Here is a 23,655-nt window from a genome sequence, read left to right as displayed (position 1 = left end):
GATAGGATATATCTATCTAACAGCACTGATAACCTACTTTTCCCCTTTTCTGTTATAATGCCATCTTTTTCTTTTTTAATCTGTGGTGAGATTTCATTGCCACCCACCTGATTTTATGGTGATATATAGTACACAAATAGGGACCCAGGTGGTGCTGTGGTTAAACCACTGAGCCTAGGGCTTGCTGATCAGAAGGTTGGCGGTTCGAATCCCTGTGACGGGGTGAGCTCCCGTTGCTTGGTCCCAGCTCCTGCCAACCTAGCAGTTCGAAAGCACGTCAAAGTACAAGTAGATAAATAGGAACCGCTACAGAGGGAAGGTAAACGGCGTTTCCATGTGCTGCTCTGGTTTTCCAGAAGCGGCTTTGTCATGCTGGCCACATGACCTGGAAGCTATACGCCGGCTCCCTCGGCCAATAATGCGAGATGAGCGCTGAAACCCCAGAGTCTGTCACGACTGGACCTAATGGTCAGGGTCCCTTTACCCTTATAGTACACAATTTCAGCGCCATCCTTTCTGATACTGGCTGGGTAAAGCCATTGCCTCTTAATCTGTTCATGTGCATGTTTACTGATTTCCAGCTCACACTCCCATTTTTATTATTATATCATCATCATTATCATTAATTTGCTACTTTTCACATATTTTTAGAACAATCATTGCTCTGGAAGCCAGAAATTAAAGACCAAACTCCTCCTTCAGGAAACAGGAACTGGCAAATAAATGCTGGTGGGGGTGGCAGGGGAAAAAATGAGTATTTAGGATGTAAGTCATCATGAAATAAATGGGGGGGGTAACACTCCAGAAGAAAGAATTCACTGGAACTGGAAAATAAAAACTGCTGTCTTGGAGGTGGAACACGAGGATAGAGAGGGCTTCCTTTCAGAGGAGGGCCATGATGTAATCTACCACAGCACCAGGGTGATTTATGAGCCTTCCTTCCTCTGGATTAAGGTGATAACAAGGTTGTTAGGGCAAAATTCTGGGTGCGAGAATGCTCAGCCACCCAGCTTATCAGGCAAGGGCCTGTGGCCGTTGCGGAGTATAAAATGAAGGAGTCCAGCCACGATCCGGAGCAAACAGCAAGGTTTATTACTGCGCAGCAGGTTCAATGCCAAACTGAACACCGTGAACAGGGCTGCAAGAACTTTTAAAAGTTCCCACCACCATCCCATAATGCACATTGAAAGCATCATACATACATCACTTGTGACAGGGTAAAACGTCAGAAAAGGGGAAGGTGCAAGGGACATTAGCATACAGGTAAAGCTAGCAGTTCGAAAGCATGTCAAAATGCAAGTAGATAAATAGGAACCGCTACAGCGGGAAGGTAAACGGCGTTTCCATGTGCTGCTCTGGTTCTCCAGAAGCAGCTTTGTCATGCTGGCCACATGACCTGGAAGCTGTACGCCGGCTCCCTCGGCCAATAATGCGAGATGAGCGCGCAACCCCAGAGTCGGTCACGACTGGACCTAATGGTCAGGGGTCCCTTTACCTTTACCTTAAACAGGATTAACATAAGGTAACAATGCACGATGTCCCAGGACATTGATAAGCAAGTACAAGTAAGTATCTGGGAGGGGATCCTTGAGTACCTGGCAGGGAAAAACAATGGGTCCAGGTGTGTGTATTGCCTCTGGCGTAGGAGGGTTGAGAATGGCAGGAGATGGTACCTGAATGTATTATGGATATGCAGAGGAGCACCACCCTGGCTACGTGACCTCTCGCTTAAAGGATTATGGCTGTTCCCGGCATCCCTGAGAGCCCTTGGCCAGAGTACCAAAAGGGGGTTTCATTTAGAAATACAGATACATTCATTCATAAAGAAATATGGTTACATAGAGTCTCAGGCAACAGAGAAAGGGTAGGAAAGGGAGCCTTTATTACACAGGGCTTGATCTTGAGGGGTTCGTGTTGGTGCGATACTAGAGTGGTGTTGTAGGATCAGACGGGGTCCCCTTGAGGGCATTTGTGCCATTCTTGATTCCCAAATGAAGCCTCATTTGGGTGCCCCCCCCCTATAAAATTCCCTAACAAAGGCTTTCAAGTTTTGCTCTTATTTCCTGCAGCACAAGGGTAGCTTCTCCCTCCGCTATCAGAGTCTGCCTCTGAATACCAGTTGTGAGGATTCACAAGGCGTGGGGAGAGTTGCTCTTGTGCTCAGAACCTGCTTGTGGGCTTCCCACTGGGGGAATCAGTTTGGCCATTGTGCGAACAGGAGGCTGGGCTAGATGGGTGCTTGTGAAACATGGACCACTTATAAACGCCATCTCCAACTCCTCGAAAGATTCCATCAATGGTGTCTCCAAAAAATCTTACACATCACTTAGGAAGACAGGTGAACTAATACCAGTGTACTGGAAGAAGCAAATATCACGTGTGTTGAAGCAATGATTCTTCAACATCAACTTCGTTGGACTGGTTACAGGTAGGTAGCCGTGTTGGTCTGAGTCGAAGCAAAAATAAAAAAACGAGGTTTCAAGAGTATATGAGAAAGTGTGCATGCACACGAAAGCTCATACCAAAATAAAAACTTAGTTGGTCTTTAAGGTGCTACTGAAGGAATTTTTCGTTGGACTGGTCATGTTGTGCGGATGCCCGACGATCGTCTTCCAAAGCAACTACTCTATTCTGAACTTAAAAATAGAAAGCGTAATGCTGGTGGTCAACAAAAGAGGTTTAAAGACTCTCTCAAGGCAATTTTTAAAAAATGTAGTACAAGCACCAGCAACTGGGAAACACTGGCCTGCGAGCGCTCCAGTTGGAGAACAGCCTTTACCAAAGGTGTCATGGGCTTTGAAGACACTCGAACTCAGGACGCAAGGGAGAAACATGCTAAGAGGAAGGCACGCTTGGCAAATCCACACCGGGATCAACTCCCACCCGGAAACCAATGTCCCCACTGTGGAAGGACGTGTGGATCCAGAATTGCATAGCTGCCAAGTTTTCCCTTTTCTCGCGAGGAAGCCTATTCAGCAAAAGGGAAAACCCCTTAAAAAAAGGGATAACTTGGCAGCTATGGAATTGGCCTCCACAGTCACCTACGGACTCATTGTTAAAACTGTGTTTAACAATCTTACTCGGCTACGCCAAAGAAGAAGAAGATCCAGCAGCCTCTATTATTATTCTATATGAGGGTTCAGGGGCTAAGGAGTGGCAGGTTCATGGAAAAGCTCCGTAGCAGAACAGTTTCTTCTCTAGAGTGAATTTGGCCTTAAATGGAAAGTAGTAATTTTGGATTATGTGGAATATCTGAGCTTTATCTGAGTGGATGTGGTCCCCCTTAAGGGGACAATGACAACAAAGATTATCTTATCTCTTATCTTATCAGAAGATCCTAGGTTCCAGCTGAAGGTCTGAATACATCAGACCAACCTAGAGGCAAGCAGATGATGGGAGAAAGCCCCCGCCCGCCGCTCTCTGCCAGAGACATTGAAAGGCCGCTGCTGCCAGTCAGAGTAGAGAATACTGGCCTTTATGGACCAAAGTTCTTCTGACCCCAATCAAGATCAAACAACATCACATACAGTTCTGTATATTCAAGCCACGGCTCTCGTGCTGTTCCGCACTTTCCCCAGCAGGTGGCAGTGGAGTCCCTTCCCCCGAGTGCGACTTCTAGGCGCAGGGAGATGACGTTGTACATTTCCTCTCCACGTGGGTGCTGCTGGGTTGCTTGCTAGCAAGAAGGAAAAGTCTGCTCGGGGACTCAAGATTCCTCAAAGTCGGTGGGCAGGTAAAGACCCGCTTTTCCGTCTGCAGGGGCTGCAAAGGATTTTGACCCAAGGGTTGGGTGGAAGGGAGGAAGAGAAAGGGGACTTTGGGGGTGGGAAGCAGAGTTTTGAACCAGGGGTTTAAAGGGAGAAACGTGGGAAGGTTTAGGAGGATGTGCGTGAGTGAGAAGGAAGTTTTGCTCCTGGTTTAAGAAGGCATCAAAAAATTATCTTGGGGAAATGGGAGACCTAGATAGATCCATAATTATTATTATTATTCTTTTATTTATACCCCGCCCATCTGGCTGGGTTTCCCCAGCTACCCCGGGTGACTCACAGCATATATCAGAACATACTAAAACATCAAACATTAAAAACTTCAGATGCCTTCTAAAAGGCAGAAAGTTGTTTATTTCCTTGACATCTGAAGGGAGGATGTTCCATGCAATTGGAGAGGGCACTTCGGAGCCAATAAAAAGGTAAAGGTACCCCTGACCATTAGGTCCAGTCATGGACGACTCTGGGGTTGCGGTGCTCATCTCGCTCTATAGGCCGAGGGAGCCGGCGTTTGTCCGCAAACAGCTTCCGGGTCATGTGGCCAGCATGACTAACCCGCTTCTGGCGAACCAGAGCAGCGCACGGAAACGCCGTTTACCTTCCTGCCGGAGTGGTACCTATTTATCTACTTGCACTTGGCGTGCTTTTGAACTGCTAGGTGGGCAGGAGCTGGGACTGAACAACGGGAGCTCACCCTGTCACGGGGATTCGAACTGCTGACCTTCTGATCAGCAAGCTCTGTGGCAGGGCCGGCTCTAAGGCAAGGCTGGGTGGCGCAGGGCACCGGGCCACCAGGGGGCGCTGCGCGGCTGCGCCCGCTGCAGCAGCGCTGTGCAGTGCGCCCGCCAGACAGCTGCGGTGGGAAACAGGGCGGGGGGGGCGCCGGAGCGATCTTCGTACCACAGCGCCAGGGTGCCCGATATGCTTAAGACGGCCCTGCTCTGTGGTTTAGACCACAGCACCGCCCACGTTCCTCGAAGCCAATAGCCCTGGTTAATTCCGCACTCCAGTGGGCCACCAGAGAATCAGCAGAAAGGCCATGAACATGGGATAAAACATCCCCTACCACTCTCTGGAAACCATTTGGATCCATTAAGTGGCGGGGGCGGATCATCTGAATCCGTCCCACCTCTATGCAGAGGGGAGAGGTCGTGTTCACCCATATGAACTAGGCAGAGGGCCTTCTCGGTGGTGGCCCCTGCCCTGTGGAACGCCCTCCCAACAGATGTCAAAAAGGAAAACAACTACCAGACTTTTAGAAGACATCTGAAGGCAGCCCTGTTCAGGGAGGCTTTTAATGTTTAATAGATATTGTGTTTTATTCTTCTGTTGGAAGCCGCCCAGAGTGGCTGGGGAGACCCGGCCAGATGGGCGGGGTATAAATAATAAATTATTATTATTATTATTATTATTATTATTATTATTATTATCATCTATGTTTTTATTCACAGGTCAAGGTGCAAATCTTAACCAAAATAAAATAAAATGACTGCGGACGTGGAGCGACTCCTTATCCAATTCAAAGATGAGGCTGGTGAGGCCTTGGGCTCTCCCTTTGATGTGCCCATCAACATCACGCCAGAGAAGCTTCAGCTCGTCTGCAACGCCCTCCTGGAGAAGGTACTGGCCTCAGGGTTGCCTCCCGGGGCAGAGTTCGGGTTAAGGGGAACTGGCTTCCCCTGCCAGAAGCCAGAGCAGAGAGGAGAGTTCCTGGTTTGGTGGAGAGGCGGCTTCTCAAGATTGCAAGTGACACAAGTCACCTGCTTTTTGAATGCCACCCAGTCTCTTTACTCCACAGACAAATGCAGCTCTTCTGGGTTTATGAAATGGCTAGTCACCCTATCTGAAATACTCCCTTTGCAGGCAAGGCTAAGTTCATTAAAATAGATCTCCAGATCAGATCAAATCCAGACTTTTGTCCTCTCCACTCCGTAAAATAGTGGTAAAGGTAAAGGGACCCCTGACCATTAGGTCCAGTCGTGACCAACTCTGGGGTTGTGGCACTCATCTCGCATTATTGGCCGAGGGAGCCGGCGTACAGCTTCCAGGTCATGTGGCCAGCATGACTAAGCTGCTTCTGGCAAACTAGAGCAGCACATGGAAACGCCGTTTACCTTCCCGCTGTAGCGGTTCCTATTTATCTACTTGCATTTTGACGTGCTTTCGAACTGCTAGGTTGGCAGGAGCTGGGACCGAGCAATGGGAGCTCACCCCGTCACAGGGATTCGAACCGCTGACCTTCTGATCAGCAAGCCCTAGGCTCAGTGGTTTAACCACAGTGCCACCTGGGTCCCTAAAATAGTGGTACGATGAGTTAAAACCAATTAGCACAACATTAAAGTTAAAACTTAATTTAAAATCTCAAGAGTTCGGAACCATAGACTCTGCCAGGTTGGGCTGAGAATGCTCACCTGTAGAACCCTGAAGAGCTGCTGCCAGTCAGAGCAAGCAGTACAGTGATTGATGGGCCAGTGCTTTTGATTTGATGTAAAGCAGCTTCCTACTGTCCTAGTCAAATCAGCCCTTTATTCAGAACCATGAGGACTAGAATCTTGCTTTAATTTTAAGGGGGGGTGGGTTGTGGTTCAGTGCTAGTGAGTCTGCTTTGCATGCAGCGCCCAGTGCTCCCTTTGGCTTGGGAGCTACATTTCCGGTTCCAGAGGATCTTTTGCCTTCGGGCAGGTAGCCAGCGGGAGAGCCCACGTGAAAAGTCCTGTCAAGCAAGGAACGTTAAGTTCCCTTTTTAAAAACGGCAATTCACTGTTGCCAAAGCAGTTCACCTAACATGCCATGCCTGAAGCTGAAACCCCGAATTCTCTCCCATCGAAGGAGGAGCCCCTGCCGCTGGCTTTCTACGTGCGAGACTCCGAGATCGTGGCCTCCCTGCAGCAGACATTGACAGGGCAAGCTCTGGAGACGGAGAAGGTGGTGGAGATCGTTTACCAGCCGCAGGCCGTGTTCAAAGTCCGCGCCGTCACCCGCTGCACCAGTTCTTTGGAGGGCCACAGCGAGGCCGTCATCTCAGTCGCCTTCAGTCCCACTGGGAAGTAAGTCGAGGGTCCGGCCGGGGTCCGAGTCGGGGAGAAGTGTTGTTGTTGTTTAGTCATTTAGTCGTGTCCGACTCTTCGTGACCCCATGGACCATAGCACGCCAGGCACTCCTGTCTTGCACTGCCTCCCACAGTTTGGTCATACTTCATGGATCAATGCCTTGTCGTGGCGAAGGGGCTTGAATAACTCAGAGAAGCTATGAGCTATGCCATGCAGGGCCACCCAAGATGGACAGGTCATAGTGGAGAGTTTTGACTAAACGTGATCCACCTGAGAAGGAACTGGCAAGCCACTCCAGTATCCCTGCCAAGAAAACTCCATGGACAAAGACAACGGGGAGAAGTACAGAAAAGCAATGGGCAGAGCATTCCAGGCAGGGTGGATAGAAATCAACGAATTTTTTAAATTGTTTAAAAATGGGATTTTTTTTTATTTAAATCGGATTTTTTTAAAAAAATATTAAATCGGATTTTTCTCCTTCCAATAAAATACAGCAGAAAAGTTGCTCAAATATAAATAGTTAACCTATTAAACCTCTCAATGATTTCATAATCATCTGTCTATGTATTTTGAATAGTATAACCAAATCAGTAATTTCTGATATAACTGTAAAAACTACTCTGTTAATTTATTATTCCAAAAATGAAACCTTCCCCTGGTTGTAAATATTAAGAATGAGCAAGAATACCAGCATGAGTCTTTCTGTAAAATAATAATAATAATGATTTAAATCAAGTCTTACTGACTAGTGATTTAAATCGTGATTCAAATTGATTTGATTTACATCAAACCCACCCTGGTTCTAGGGATGACTAAACAGCTGACTGGAGCCTCTTTGACCTGCCTTTGCTAGGTTGTGTCACAGCGATCCACGGAACCTCCTTGCCCTTGAGTGAGGTGATAACGAGGCTTTCAAGTTTGACTGTCACTTTGTTTGCCGACGAGCAGGGTTCCCCAAACTTGCGCCTCCGGTGTTTTGGGGACTACAACTCCCATCATCGCTAGCTAGCAGGGCCAGTGGTCAGGGATGGTCAGGGGATTTGGGTCCCGAAGCAGCTGGAGACCCAACTGTAGGAAACCCTGACTTAGAGGATGGGATTGTGCCTGCTACATAATCCCAGAATCTGCCCTGGAGGGTCCCACAGTGAGAATTTGCATGCACCCAGCTGTTCCCCCCCCCTGTCCTTTCCAAGGTACCTAGCCAGTGGCTCCGGAGACACAACCGTGCGCTTCTGGGACCTCAACACGGAGACCCCGCACTTCACGGCCAAGGGTGAGTCTCAATAAGGCTGTGGGGAAATGTCTTCCAGGAATCTGTTTTGAGTCGGTGGCTGCCCCGGGGGCATGCGGATAGAATGTGTCTTTCTGGCTTTGGCTTTTAGGGGACAAAAGCCATGGCTCAGTGGTAGAGCATCTGCTTTGCAGACAGAAGGTCTCAGGTTGAAGCCCCAACATTTCCAGGTTGGGCAGGGAATTCTCCCCATCGGAAAATCCACATTTTCTGCCTGTTCAGCCACAGAACATACCCACGTGGGTTCTAGTCTCTTTTCTGCCTGCCGTTGATTTTAATTCTCTCTGGAATCTGATAGTATACTTTTTTTAAAAAAAAATGCGCTTACTGGCTCTTTCTTTTTCTAAATTTATTTATTTGGTTTTTCCAAATCACATATACAGCAGCCAATCAGGAGCCCCATCGGACATTCGGCTTCCAGAAGAACATTTGAAAACTGGAACACTCACTTCCGTTTTTCGATCGTTCAGGAGCCGAAACGTTCGACTCCCAAGGTGTTCGGGAGCCGAGGTGCAACTTTATAAGTCCTCTTCCTGTGCTCCTTCTGACGCTGGCTCTTAATCTGGAACCATGAGGACTGGAACCTTGTTTTACTTTTAGTGGAAGAGCTGTAGCTGAGTAGCAGAGCGTCTGCTTTCCAGGCAGAAGTTCCCAGGTTTAATCCAGGTGGGGCTAGGACTGTGGAGAGCTTCTTCCGGTCATTTATAGACAAATGCTGAACTCAGGTGGACCGACAACTCCGTAAAAGGCAGTTTCCAAAGTTTTGGTGCTTGTTCTTCTGACCAATAACTCCCTCTGTTGCGTTTGTTTGTTTTTCACCAGGTCACCGTCACTGGGTGCTAAGCATAGCCTGGTCCCCTGATGGCAGGAAACTGGCGTCCGGGTGCAAAAACTGCCAGGTACAGGGTGTCCCTCACCTTTGGGTCTTTATATTCCCTCTGAATGCATCCTGGGCTGGGTCTTCCTTTCCCTGAGCCGAGGACAAACCGGGACCCGCAGCAGATAATGTTGCAGCACGGCGTGCCGGCCATTCCCTTTCACAGGCTCCTCCATTCCGTTTTCTCCCTCCTAGTCTTCTGTCCCTTTCAACAGACAAGGGTTGTGCTCGCCAATAAGCACAAGCGGAACCTGCAGTGAAATATTGCGGTGCGGAGTATATCTGTTCAGAATGCCCATTTTAGGGATGCTCCATTCCACATTGCCCTTTCCAGTATTCCCTCCCCGTCCACAGACAAGGACCAGCAGAGCATTCAACAAAGTGTTGCAGTGTCAGGCTCTCCTGTTCAGGATCCTAGCCATACCCTTTTTTGGGATACTCCATTCCAGTATTCTCTTGCCCATCACAGACAAGGACCAGCCTCATAGTAAAGCAGAGTTTCCAACTAACTGTTGCAGTGTCAAGCGCTCCTGTTCAGGATGCCAGCCATACCCGTTTTGGGGATACTCCATTCCGTTTCCCCCATATTTTGTTTCTCTGCTTTTTCATGCCAATGGACAAGCTGTGTGTTCGTGGCCAGTGAGCATGATCAGTCCTCACTGGGCTATTTTAGGTTTTCCTCCCCCTTACTCTTTCCGCCCCTATAAAGCTTGGGGGGGGGGGCGTTGTAGTTCTGCAAACCTTGATTCCTTGGACGTGACTCTTGCCATTTTGGCAATCACTGACTGCTAGCCATGACAGTGATGTTCTCCCTCCCCTGTCGGAGACAGTATACCTCTGAATGCCAACTACTGGGAATCACAGGTGAGCAGAATGGCTGTTCCCTTCAGGTCCTGCTTGTGGGCTTCGCGTAGCAATATCTCTCAGTCCATCTGGGCCTCAGCCGTGTTTCTGGTTTTATCCTTTCGTGCAGATATTTCTCTGGGATCCCAAGACGGGGAACCAGATCGGACGGGTCCTCGTGGGGCATTCGAAATGGATTACTTCTCTCTGCTGGGAGCCTCTACATTTGTAAGTCTCCCCATTCTGGACACACACCTCCTCCCCCCCCCCCAAAAAAACCCTTCTAATCCTTTGGGTTACTTTGGATTGCAGAACTACAATGGTACCTCGACTTACGAGTGCCGGAAGTATTTTCGCGTCGTGGTATGCGCAAAGCGCGAAATCGCACTTTGCGCATGCGCAAAATGGACACTTCGACTTACGAGGTTTTCGACTTCGAAAGAGCGCCACGTAACGGATCGCCTTTGTAAGTCGAGGTACCACTGTATTTCAACCCATTCATGGTGTAATGGTTAGTATGCCAGGCAAGGGCTGGGAAGACCTGAGTTCGAATCTCCCATTCAGCCGTGAAGTGACCTTAAGTTAGTTGCTCATAACCTGACCTCTCTCCTTAGAGTTGAGCATGCTATGAATCAGCACAAATACAGGAGAAAAGCCTGGATTCCTGTACCGGCTGTCAAATCTATGTTTTTTTCCCTTTTTTAAACAAAAATGCAAGGTTCTAACCTGTAAAACAGTTTAAAACTCGTGTCAACTTTATAAACATCTATGTAGGGTGGTCTAAACCAGGCATAGGCAAACTCGGCCCTCCAGATGTTTTTGGCCTACAACTCCCATCGTCCCTAGCGAACAGGACCAGTGGTCAGGGATGATGGGAATTGTAGTCTCAAAACATCTGGAGGGCCGAGTTTGCCTGTGCCTGGACTAAACAATAATGTCTTTAGCAGACACGGAAACGAGTATATCGTGAGGATATCTGCCTGATATCAATATGCAGGGAATTCCAAAGCCTTAGCTTAAGGCTTCCTGGTTTTGCCCTCTGCAGGAACCCAGAATGCCGCTACCTGGCCTCTTCCTCCAAAGACGGCAGCGTCCGCATCTGGGACACGGTCGCCGGCCGGTGCGACAAGATCCTGACGGGCCACACACAGTCGGTGACCTGCATCAAGTGGGGTGGGGACAACTTGCTGTACTCCTCGTCTCAGGATCGGACCATCAAGGTCTGGAGGCCCCTGGATGTAAGTTTGGGAAAGAGGTGGGTGGAGAAAGGTGTAGCGATGTCCATCGCTTTGGGCGGCTTTAAGAGAGGATGAGACGAATTCATGGAAGGATAAGTCTAGCAGTGGCCACAAGCCATGCTGGCTGTGCTTCTCCTTCCATGCCTTTGGATGCCAGTTGATGGGGCTCCCAAGTGAGGGGAGAGCAGCTGTTGTGCTTGGCTCCTGCTTGAGATCTTCCCATTGGGACATCTGGTGGGCCGCAGGAGAAGAGCGGGTTGGGGACTTTCTTTCAGAGCGAGATCCATGATGTCACCTACCACAGCAACTGGGCAGTTTATGAACTCGAGCCTTTCAAGAACTGTTGTTTCGTGGAGGATCAGTCTTTGTTCTCCCTCCCTCCGCTGTCACAGAAGGGAATCATAGAGTTGGAAGAGACCCTGATGGTCATCTAGTCCAACCCCCTGCAATGCAGGAATCTCCACTAAAGCTTTCAAGATAGAGGACCATCCAGCCTCTGCTTAAAAACTCCCGTTGAAGGAGAGTCCACCACCTCCCGAAGGAGACCTTTCCACTGTCAAACTTGGCCCTCCAGCTGTTTGGGGACTACAATTCCTATCATGCCTGACCACTGGTCCTGTTAGCTAGGGATGATGGGAATTGTAGTCCCCAAACAGCTGGAGGGCCCAGTTTGGCCATGCCTGTCTTACCGTCAAAAAGCTATTCCAGATGTTTAGCAGGAATCTCCTTTCTTGCAACTTGAAGCCATTGGTTTCGGTCCTACACTCTGAAGCAGGAGAAAAACAAGCTTGCTGCATCTTGTATGTGACAGCCCTAGAGATATTTGAAGATGGCTTCTCCTCTCAGTCTTTTCCAAGCTAAACAGACCCAGCTCCTTCAACCGTTCCTCATAAGGCTTGGCTTCCATACCGCGGGAGGCCTGCAAATACCACATCCTGGGAATTACAAGTGGGGAGAGTTGCTCTGTTGCTCTGCCTTGCTCAGTTCTGCCCGCAATCATAGCTTCTGAGGACTCAGGCCAGCTCAGTTCACACAAGGGGGGAGGCTGAGAGATACTGGCAGGCCTAGAGTTGCGAGTCGAGGACTGATTTGCCTTTTTTCCTGTCCCGCTTTCCAGGGAGTCCTCTGCCGCACGCTTCAGGGTCACGCGCACTGGGTGAACACCATGGCTCTCAGCACAGACTATGTTCTCCGCACTGGGGCTTTTGAGCCGGCCGAGGCCTCCATCAACCCCCAGGATGTCAGCGGATCCCGTAAGATCACATTGTGCCCTTGGGTGGCATCAGGCTTCTGCCTCTCCTCTTGCTTTTGTTCAAGGCAGGGAACCATAGAATCATAGAGTTGGAAGGGACTCCGAGCATCGCCCAGTCCAACCCCCCGCAGTGCAGGAATCTCTGTGAGTGCCTGGAGGCGGTTGGAGGATGGATGGCGGCTAACAGATTGAGGTTGAATCCTGACAAGACAGAAGTACTGTTGGTGGGGGACAGGAGGTGGGCAGGTGTGGAGGATTCCCTGGTTCTGAATGGGGTAACTGTGCCCCTGAAGGACCAGGTGTGCAGCCTGGGAGTCATTTTGGACTCACAGCTATCCATGGAGGCTCAGGTCAATTCTGTGTCCAGGGCAGCTGTTTTTCAGCTCCATCTGGTACGCAGGCTGAGACCCTACCTGCCTGCAGACTGTCTAGCCAGAGTGGTGGTGCATGCTCTAGTTATCTCCCGCTTGGACTACTGCAATGCGCTCTACGTGGGGCTACCTTTGAAGGTGACTCGGAAACTACAACTAATCCAGAATGCGGCAGCTAGACTGGTGACTGGGAGGGGCCGCCGAGACCACATAACACCGGTCTTGAAAGATCTACATTGGCTCCCAGTGCGTTTCCGAGCACAATTCAAAGTGTTGGTGCTGACCTTTAAAGCCCTAAATGGCCTCGGTCCAGTATACCTGAAGGAGCGTCTCCACCTCCATCATTCTGCCTGGACACTGAGGTCCAGCACCGAGGGCCTTCTGGCGGTTCCCTCGTTGCGAGAAGCCAAGTTGCAGGGAACTAGGCAGAGGGCCTTCTCGGTGGTGGCTCCCGCCCTGTGGAACGCCCTCCCAACAGATGTCAAAAAGGAAAACAACTAGCAGACTTTTAGAAGACATCTGAAGGCAGCCCTGTTCAGGGAGGCTTTTAATGTTTAATAGATTACTGTGTTCTATTTTTCTGTTGGAAGCCGCCCAGAGTGGCTGGGGAGACCCAGCCAGATGGGCGGGGTATAAATAATATTATTATTATCTCAGCTAAAACATCCATGATAGAGGGCCATAGAATCATAGAATTGTAGAGTTGGAAGAGACCACAAGGGTCATCCAGTTCAACCCCCTGCCGAGCAGGAAACACCATCAAAGCATTCTTGACATATGCCTGTCAAGCCTCTGCTTAAAGACCTCCAAGGAAGGAGCCATACAACCTCTGCTTATAAACCCTCCAAGGAAGGAGAGTCCACAACCTCCCGAGGGAATTCTTACTCTTTCTCTCTTACTGGGAGAAAGGGAGCTGTTGCTACAACTTCAGCACCATGAAATCAGCGTGAAATGCAGGATTTTGAGCGTCCTTGGGAGCTCAGCATTCTGACCAAGCAGGTCCCCCTGGCTGCAGGTAGCTCCTAACCTGCGTTTCCTTCCTCCTACAGTGGCAGAGATAAAGCAGAAAGCACAGCAGAGGTACAGCCAAGTCAGGGTAAGTCTGCCCTCCTGCCTGCCCTGGCCACGAAATAGCCACTCGGCTGCAGCTCCCAGAGCTCCTCTCAGCAAAGGGGATGGTTGTTAAATCACTCTGGAAACTGTAGCTCCGCCGAGGAGAATAGGGCTCTCCTAACAGCACCCTCAACAAACTATAGTTCCCCAGTTTCCATGGGTGAAGCTTGTTGTTGTTTGATGTTTAGTCGTTTAGTAGTGTCTGACTCTTCGTGACCCCATGGACCAGAGCACGCCAGGCACTCCTGTCTTCCACTGCCTCCCACAGTTTGGTCAGACTCATGTTCGTAGCTTCGAGAACACTGTCCAACCATCTCGTCCTCTGTCGTCCCCTTCTCCTAGTGCCCTCAATCTTTCCCAACATCAGGGTCTTTTTCCAGGGAGTCTTCTCTTCTCATGAGGTAGCCAAAGTATTGGAGCCTCAGCTTCAGGATCTGTCCTTCCAGTGAGCACTCAGGGCTGATTTCCTTAAGAATGGATAGGTTTGATCTTCTTGCAGTCCATGGGACTCTCAAGAGTCTCCTCCAGCACCAGAATTCAAAAGCATCAATTCTTCGGCGATCAGCCTTCTTTATGGTCCAGCTCTCACTTCCATACATCACTACTGGGAAAACCATAGCTTTAACTATGTTGGCAAGGTGATGTCTCTGCTTTTTAAGATGCTGTCTAGGTTTGTCATTGCTTTTCTCCCAAGAAGCAGGCGTCTTTTAATTTCGTGACTGCTGTCACCATCTGCAGTGATCAAGGAGCCCAAGAAGCTATGACGGTTTAAAGTTGTGCTTTAAATATAGAGCAATGAGGCCTCTGTCTTGGGCAGCTGGCTGTATCTTGCGCCAATGAGTTCCCAAGTTTAAGCTTGTTGAGTTGTGTTGGAAAGAATCAAACGTGACTAACTTGGGCCTATTCATTTCATTGGGTCCCCTTGGGTATCGTCCATTAGCAAGGAATCTGGTGCATCTTAGGAGGGGGTCGGCCCCAGAATGAGGCGATGTCCCAGAATCCCATTCTTCTCACTGAAAGAGGGTGCTGCCTTCTCTGCCCACAGGGCCAGGGGCTCGAAAGGCTCGTCTCCGGGTCGGATGACTTCACGCTGTTCCTCTGGGTGCCTGCAGAGGACAAAAAGCCTCTGGGGAGAATGACCGGCCACCAGGCATTGATCAACCAAGTCCTCTTCTCTCCCGACACGCGGATCATCGCCAGTGCGTCCTTTGACAAGTCCGTCAAGCTGTGGGACGGCAAAACGGGCAAGTAAGTTTGTGATAATTATACCGTTTCCCTTTATCTCTTTCCCCCCCCAAAAAAATTGGATTCGTTTTCCAAAAACAACATTACAAAAGCAAAAACACACACACACCAAAACCTAATAATAATAATAATAATAATAATAATAAACCAAACAAAAATAAAACATAAAAAAATCATTTGTTACATTTTACTTAACATTGTTGACTTCCTCGATTCCCCTCTCACTGGGTCCATTTTATAATTCCATTTAGGCAGTTTCCATCTTATATCTTAATTCTATCTGATACCTTTTATCATTATCTTTCAATTATTCTATTCTAAAAACATCAACTATATTCAGCAGATAATTAATTAATCTCAATCAAAAAATTTATTTCCCAACCTTCAATCTACTATTTTTTCCCTTTAGCCTAAATTTTATTACCAAAGATTTTCCCTAAATTCCAATAGAAATTCTTATATCATAATAAGAAGCTACAGTTAGAACTGGATATGGAACAACTGATTGGTTCAAAATTGGGAAAGGAGTACGACAAGGTTGTATATTGTCTCCCTGCTTATTTAACTTATATGCAGAATTCATCATGCGAAAGGCTGGACTAGATGAATCCCAAGCCGGAATTAAGATTGCTGGAAGAAATATCAACAACCTCAGATATGCAGATGACACAACCTTGATGGCAGAAAGCGAGGAGGAATTAAAGAACCTTTTAATGAGGGTGAAAGAGGAGAGCGCAAAATATGGTCTGAAGCTCAACATCAAAAAAACCAAGATCATGGCCACTGGTCCCATCACCTCCTGGCAAATAGAAGGGGAAGAAATGGAGGCAGTGAGAGATTTTACTTTCTTGGGCTCCTTGATCACTGCAGATGGTGACAGCAGTCACGAAATTAAAAGACGCCTGCTTCTTGGGAGAAAAGCAATGACAAACCTAGACAGCATCTTAAAAAGCAGAGACATCACCTTGCCGACAAAGGTCCGTATAGTTAAAGCTATGGTTTTCCCAGTAGTGATGTATGGAAGTGAGAGTTGGACCATAAAGAAGGCTGATCGCCGAAGAATTGATGCTTTTGAATTATGGTGCTGGAGGAGACTCTTGAGAGTCCCATGGACTGCAAGAAGATCAAACCTATCCATTCTTAAGGAAATCAGCCCTGAGTGCTCCCTGGAAGGACGGATCGTGAAGCTGAGGCTCCAATACTTTGGCCACCTCATGAGAAGAGAAGAATCCTTGGAAAAGACCCTGATGTTGGGAAAGATTGAGGGCACTAGGAGAAGGGGACGACAGAGGACAAGATGGTTGGATAGTGTTCTCGAAGCTACGAACATGAGTTTGACCAAACTGCGGGAGGCAGTGCAAGACAGGAGTGCCTGGCGTGCTATGGTCCATGGGGTCACGAAGAGTCGGACACGACTAAACGACTAAACAACAACATATCATAATAACATTTTACCCTTAAAATCGATACGACCCCCCCCCCTTTCCCCTGGGCTCAGGGTCTCCTGGATGTTTCAGGGAGTTCCATAAATCGTTCCAGTTTCGGACCATTCAAATCCATCAGTAAAATTTGCATTCCTTAATACCCCTCATCCCACTCCCACCCTATCCCATCCTAACCCCCATTCTTCCTTAATCTTCCCCTGCTGCCTCCCCAATTCTTTAAAAATTGTAGCACAAAACCATCCAGTTATATTTCCACTTTCCAGCTCTGTCTCAATTTTCTTTCCCTCTAAATTATGGCCCCAGTGTGGATCCTGCCCTCCCTCTCTCACCGGGAGGACATTATTCCACACTGGTTCTTCTGTGAGGTCTCCTTGAATCAAACAGGTGTCCTGTTCCCCCCCCCCTCTCACTGGACCGTTTCCCTTTATCTCAAGCCGGTTCACAATTTTCCAAGAAAGAGCTACGAAAATAATGACGAACGTATCCCTGAAGTACTCCCTGTTACAGGCAAATGATTAAAAAGGGCTGTATTTAATTAAAAGCGCACACACATGCTTGGTCTTAGGCCTCAGCTGTGCCTTGGGAATTACGATTGCTTTCAGTTCATAAAACAAGTTCCTAGTCCTCATGAGGGTCTTCCAGCAGGGAAGGTGAAAATCGGAGGCTCTTCGTAGGCTGGTTCTGGGAAGAGGGATGAACCACATTTGCGTCACAGTCTTAACGCACACACGCATTCCCCACACTAGATACCTCACCTCCCTGCGGGGGCACGTATCGGCAGTGTACCAGATCGCGTGGTCGGCCGACAGCCGCCTGCTGGTCAGCGGGAGCAGCGACAGCACACTCAAGGTCTGGGACGTCAAGACACAGAAACTGGCTGTCGACCTTCCTGGCCATGCGGACGAGGTAAGGCCCTAGTCAGCGGTGAGGTTTTGCCTCGGGGCTGCTCGGGTAGGAGAGGACGGGTTGGCAGATTGAGGACCCCGACCCCAAGATTGGCCCGTTGGTGGTTTGTGGATCAGAGGTGGGGGACTGGAGCCATACCCACCCACCCTTGCAGGCTGATGATTGACAGGTGGGCAAAACCCCTTTCAGCCAGAGCCATCTGCATCTGGACACGCTATATGACATCAGGCGGTTCCTCATCTTAAGCTCTTTTAAAGGGGCCGGGGGAAGAGTTCACTTTGTTTAAAGGTAAAGGACCCCTGACTGTTACGTCCAGTCACAAATGACTCTGGGGTTTCAGCGCTCATCTCGCGTTATTGGCCGAGGGAGCTGACATTCGTCCGCAGTTTTCCCGGGTCATGTGGCCAGCATGACTAAGCCGCTTCTGGCGAAACCAGAGCAGCACACAGAAATGCCGTTTACCTTCCCGCCGGAGCGGTACCTATTTATCTACTTGCACTTTGATGTGCTTTCGAACTGCTAGGTTGGCAGGAACTGGGACCAAGCAACGGGAGCTCACCCTGTTGCAGGAATTCGAACCACTGACCTTCCGATTGGCAACCCCTTGGCTTGGTGGTTTAGACTACAGCGCCACCCGCACCCCTTTGTAAACTTTGTCTACAAGTTGCAAAAAACATTTCTTTTAAAAACACACACACACACACACCCCAAAGAAGGCCTGCTTCGATCCTTGCTCGCTTATCTGTTGAATGCTTCTATATCCTGACTGTTTGTGGAACCCAGCCTTGCCATGGCCCCGGTGGAGGGCAGGTCGAATGAGCCCCACCACCAAGGGTGACACATGGCGCATGATTATGCACACACCACATAACAACCTGTTGTCGTTTCCTGAACTCCGCCCGCTGAGAACCTGAGCGTGTGCTACCTTTTTCGCTCACAAAAATGGAAAACGAAGTTGCTAGTCCTCAAGATGGCTGGGACCTTGCATGAGCCGTGGTGGTGAAATCTTGCTCGTTCTTTTCTTCTCGGTTTGCTGTTTCTTTGGCAAAGCCCACCGAGTCACACTCGAGAAAAGTGGACTGACCCTCATCTTGTTCCCTTCCCAGGTGTTTGCCGTGGACTGGAGTCCCGACGGACAACGGGTAGCGAGCGGTGGGAAGGACAAATGTCTGAGGATGTAAGTGAAGGAGTCATTAGTGCAGCTGGCTATTTAGAACGGGGGGGGGGGGATGTGGCGCCCTCCAGGTCCTTTTGGACTACAACTCCCATCATCCCCAGCCAGTGATTGCCCAGTGGGTGCTGGGAGTTTTTGACATACCGGTACACTTTGCTTATCCCTGATTTAAAGAGGAACTAAAATTAGGGGGAGGACAATATAAAGGGCAGGTCTCTGCCCCCAAGGGGCCTACAGTTCCACATTTTCAGTTCTGTCGGCTGTGTGGCCTAGCGAATGAAAGTCAGGCCTGATCAGCCACGGATCTCACTGGGTGAGATTGTTGGGAGGAGAAAGTGGGTATCACCCTGTGGGGGAACCCACAAATCTTGCTGCTGCACTACAACTACCATCATCCTTGATTGACCACTGGCCATATTACTTGGGGGCTGATGGGAATTGTAGTTCAGAAACAGCCAGAGGCTCCCCTTCGGCACCTTCCTTTGAGGAAAGGGAAAATACAGATATTTCCAATGTTTTTCTTCTTCTTTAAACAGATGGAGACGATAGCTGTGAGGAAAGGACTGTCGCAAATGGAGCCCATCCGCTTGGCGGTTTTCCCTCCTGGCATAGGCTGCGGCCTGCCAGCCCTCCATTTTCAGGAGGGCTACTTGAATCAAGACTATTCTCTCTTTTTGGATCCAGATAAAGGAGTCCTCTCCTCTCTTTTCAGCCGGCTTCTGGGCTAGTTGATGCCTCTTGCTAAGTTGTTGCTGCTCACAGTTGTCTAAAACCTACACACACACACCCTGCCAGTCTTCCCTGGTGAGAGCTGGCGCAGTCTAGAAGTTGAAGCGGAAGCAATCCGGATGGTCCTGAGTTCGAATCTCCCCATTTTAGCCATGGATTCACAATGTGGCATTAGGCTAGCATCAGACCACCACCACCACCCCACCATGGTCTGAGAAAGGGATGATGATCTTATTTCTCCCCCTAATCGCAAACCTGGGTGCTGAGTGCTGAAAAGTCTGGAATTAAAACACTTCCATTGAGGAGCAAGAGGCAAGGTTTGAGCACTGATAGAAACCCCGAGGTTCAGAGAAATGATAAATAAATCGATCAATCTCTCTTTTAAGTGGTTTGCAGCTTGCCTTAAAACGCCAAACAGTGTGTATTTTCAAAGCACCCGTGTAAAACATCAGAAATGAAAATCGGGAAGCACAACGAAGTTCCTATCTTAAAGTAGCATAATTAGCAGAAAAACAACATGCTGTATTCTAAAAGAAGCCGATTGCAAATAAGAATCAAATGCAAAAAAATATTCCATGAGTAAAGCATCAGTAGCAGCTAAACAAAAATAATGGTTTGTATTAAGTTTAACTCAGGGCAGATGCATTGAAATTGAACTCACAGTACCCAGGTCCATTATTTTATGTGGATCTTTGAGTTGGACCAGCTCAAATGTTTACCAGTGCATGAGTCACAGTGGTTAAGGGGAGGAAGCAACATTCCATAAGACATCGTGGATTTACCGGTATTTGTTTACCAAAGAGACTAGTCCCTTTGAGGCCAAGGCAAGCATGCCACTTTCTTCCTCCCCCTTTCTCTTCTAATATCATTTCTCTTCATCCAGCTGCCTCGGAGGCCTTTGCCCAGGGAGGAAGGTAGCCTCTAAATATTTTAAATAAATAGCTTTCCTCAGCCAATGCGGTGTAACGGTTAGAGTGCCAAGACCAGGGTTCAAATCCACCACTCAGCTGTGAAGCGCACTGGGTCACCTTGGGCCAGTCCCTGTCTGTCTCTGCCTAACCTAACTCACAGGGTTGTTGTGAGGATAAAATAGGGAGAGCGGTAAGCCATGTTACCTTAAGCACGTTGGAGGAAAATGTGTTTTGCAAACATAATAAATCAATTTTTAAATTACCTTATTGATTCCCCCCCCCCCATTTTTTTTGTTAAGCCACCCAAACAAAACGGCCATCGCTGTTTAAATCCATAATCTGATAATTTAGGAGATAAGCATTATTCTGGTGGATTAGGAGAAAAGGCCATCTGGTCTGACCGACATCCTTGTTCCCAGAGCGGCCAATCGAGATACCTCTTTGGAAACCGGCAAATGGCGGAAGAGCAGCTTTTTTCCCTCTCCGGCTTGTGATCTAGGGGCGCAAGGGATCGTTTCTAGGGAACAAAACTGCCGGCATCTTAATGCCTTCATGCAAATCTATGGTGCGACTGCATTTGGAATACTGTTTGCCGTTCTGGTTGCCTCGCCTCAAACCTCTGAATATTGCGAGAGAGGGGGGTTTGATCACGTCCAGATTTTGTTATCTTTCTGGTAAGTGGGGAACGAAAGAAGAGACGCAAACACTTCAGCAAATGGCCAGGCAGCCGGACTTTGCAGAGAGCATCCTAATACGAAAAAGAATGGAAAATTATCATCTGTTCTTGCTCTCCTTGTTTATTTGCCCTCCGGAAGTATATTTTTCTGCTTGGGCAGTTCGGGCTTCCGGTTTATTTCCTTGCTGAAATAATTCCCTCTTTGCAATATCTTGCTCTGCTCATCCCTTTGTGGGGGACGGAGGTTTGATTCTTTTCCATCCCCTCTCACCGGAAAGAAAACGGCCTTCGCCTCCAAAAATGAGCAGGGAGCTCCCTGTTGAGAGATGGCCACCATCAATTAATCAACAGCCGCTTCAGTTGATTTATCTACATAAATGCCAGGTGTGGTTTTGGCAAGCTGCATAGTGACATCCCCGGGGAATGGCTTTCTCAATGGTTCTTAAATTGCCTGCCAACTTGTCTTGTTAAAGGCTTGTTGTTGTTTTCAGAAAAATGTGTCACCTTCTAGCACAGAACTGCAGGCTGCAATGGACCCCTGAGTAGATCTTCCATCGCTCAGAACAGCACTGGCTGTTCAGTGAGCTAAACCGTCCCCTCATGGTTTTCCTTCTTTCCCAAAGTTGATGCCTCCTCAACTTTATTTGGGGGTGCCGGTTTGGTTTATTACAATTATTCCGAGGCTCTTAAGCAGGACTTTAAGCCGGAGGGCCACATTCAAATCTGCACCACCTTCTGGGGGCCACATTGGGACAGTGGGCAGGGCCAGAGGCAGAAAGGGGCATGTGGCCAATAAATTACCTCTCAACAAACATTTTGAGGGGGGAATTGATTCGTAAAATACACGGTTTTCAGTCTAGACCAGGCATCCCCAAACTTCGGCCCTCCAGATGTTTCGGACTACAATTCCCATCATCCCTGACCACTGGTCCTGTTAGCTAAGGATCATGGGAGTTGTAGGCCAAAACATCTGGAGGGCCGCAGTTTGGGGATGCCTGGTCTAGACCTAGGGAAGCCTCTTGTCGACAGGCGATGTCACAATTGGTTGGGGACTGGAATTTTCTAGAAATGGCCTCGTGGCAGACTTGGTGGGGGCGCCAATTTGGGCCACGGCGTTTAATGAATGACAAACTGGAAATCTGAATCTAAAGACCCGACTGGTTGGATTTTTTTTTTTAAAGCACTGAAAGGCCTCAAGTGAATGTTGCTTTCTTAAAAGCACTGAGTTCTCTGTTAGTAATAAAAATGCTACTAGTCCCTCATACTCTTCTTTTATCACAGCGCCTAACCCTGTATTTTAGGTTCACTCATGTCTCTGTCCTCGTCCTGGAACAACCGTCATAGCTGCCAAGTTCTCCCTTTTTTTAAGGGAAATTCCCTTATGCTGAATAGGCTTCCTCGCGAGAAAAGGGAAAACTTGGCAGCTATGAACAACCGCGGAGGCCAGTTGTGTTTCGTGAGGAAGCCAGCAGAGAGAGGTTTTGCAGGATGGTTCCCATCAGCCCCGGCTAGCATGGCTTCAAAGTCAATGAGGCAAAGAAACACCCCAAATTATAATATGCAATAAAGTGATCCCATTAGAATATAAACCAACCCGGACCCTTTCCTCATGTTCCTCCTTAATGAGAGGTTCAGAGAGATAGGGCCTTTTCTGCAGTAGCTCCCTCTTTGTGCAATGCTCTCTCCAGGGATTATCATTTTGCATTTTTTAATTATTATTATTCCATCTGTTTTACCGAAGTCTGAAATAAAATATGCAAAGCTTCTTCTCAGATATCTCGTATCTTTTTTTTTAAATCGAAGATCAAAACTGATCTAAATAGAAACACAAACCAACAATAAGAAAAGGAAAAAGAAGAGAGAAAAGGGGAAAGGAAGGGGGGAGGAAATATTCTTCATCTGTCAGCTATATACAGAAAATTATTTAAAATACGTAGGTTGGGTGGTGTCCTCTGAACTCTCCTTTGGCTTTCAGGGAGCCGGTGTGAGTGATAGATGCTGAATCGCATGTGCATGTGTGGAGTGGAGTGGAATTAATTTGTCACCTGACGGGCAGGTAGGCTTCAAATAGGTCCTGGGGAAATGACTACAGTGAATTGATTCCACCAGGTGTGTCTCGTGATGTTTATATAACCTGCTTGAACATTGTGAAAGGAAATATATTATGTCATTTTATGAAGAGCACATGCATAATTCCCCGATGTTTCTCTCGCCTCCTCATCCCCTTTTCCTTTTATTAGACAGTCACACCATTGTGTGTGTGTGTGTGTGTGTAAATACATTTGTTCTGCATTTAAAAAACTTTAAGCACATTATAAGTCATAAGAATAATACAATTTTTCAGGTTACCATTTGCATCTGAACCAGCCACTAGGAAAACAAAGTCACAACTCTGAGCAGGGCTGGATTTATAATGAGGCCCTTTATATGTCCAGCTGTCCTTGGTCAACAACAAATTGTTGTTGTTGTTTTTGTGCTGAATATATGCTATATGGTAATTTATGGACCTAATAGGCATCTAAAGCCATTTGCACATAACAAAATATGTATTTTATCGAAGTGATCTTTTAGGGAACAGTCTAGCAGGTGGGGCCCATTACTTGCACCATAGAAGCCTACACAACACAAAACACTGTTGTTGTATGTAGGTTTTTTTTATTTGGTTTTTTTATCTTATATTTTGGAAATGTACATCAAGGTTTTTTCTCCCTTTAATTTTTTGGGAGGCCCCTAAGCTATAGCCTGGTTACAGGTAGGTAGCCGTGTT

The 23,655-nt window shown here is 48.0% G+C and overlaps 1 protein-coding gene across 1 annotated transcript; it reads left to right on the top strand.

Moving 5' to 3' along the window:
- The first annotated feature begins 3,612 nt into the window (after nucleotides 1–3,612).
- Nucleotides 3,613–19,686, top strand: NLE1 (notchless homolog 1). The gene is made up of 13 exons (XM_060283108.2): nucleotides 3,613–3,733; nucleotides 5,219–5,387; nucleotides 6,597–6,814; nucleotides 8,011–8,090; nucleotides 8,931–9,007; nucleotides 9,959–10,056; nucleotides 10,874–11,066; nucleotides 12,184–12,319; nucleotides 13,739–13,785; nucleotides 14,848–15,050; nucleotides 17,239–17,398; nucleotides 18,505–18,575; nucleotides 19,109–19,686. Exons 2-13 carry the CDS (start codon nucleotides 5,253–5,255, stop codon nucleotides 19,119–19,121), a joined length of 1,431 nt encoding a protein of 476 aa, XP_060139091.1. The 5' UTR covers nucleotides 3,613–3,733; nucleotides 5,219–5,252; the 3' UTR covers nucleotides 19,122–19,686.
- The last annotated feature ends 3,969 nt before the right edge of the window (nucleotides 19,687–23,655 follow it).

This window comes from Zootoca vivipara, chromosome 14, assembly GCF_965207765.1.
Source record: "Zootoca vivipara chromosome 14, rZooViv2.hap1.1, whole genome shotgun sequence".
Taxonomy (NCBI): Eukaryota; Metazoa; Chordata; class Lepidosauria; order Squamata; family Lacertidae; genus Zootoca; species Zootoca vivipara.
Note: the sequence above shows the minus strand (reverse complement) of the source record. Positions and strands in the feature narration are given on the sequence as shown.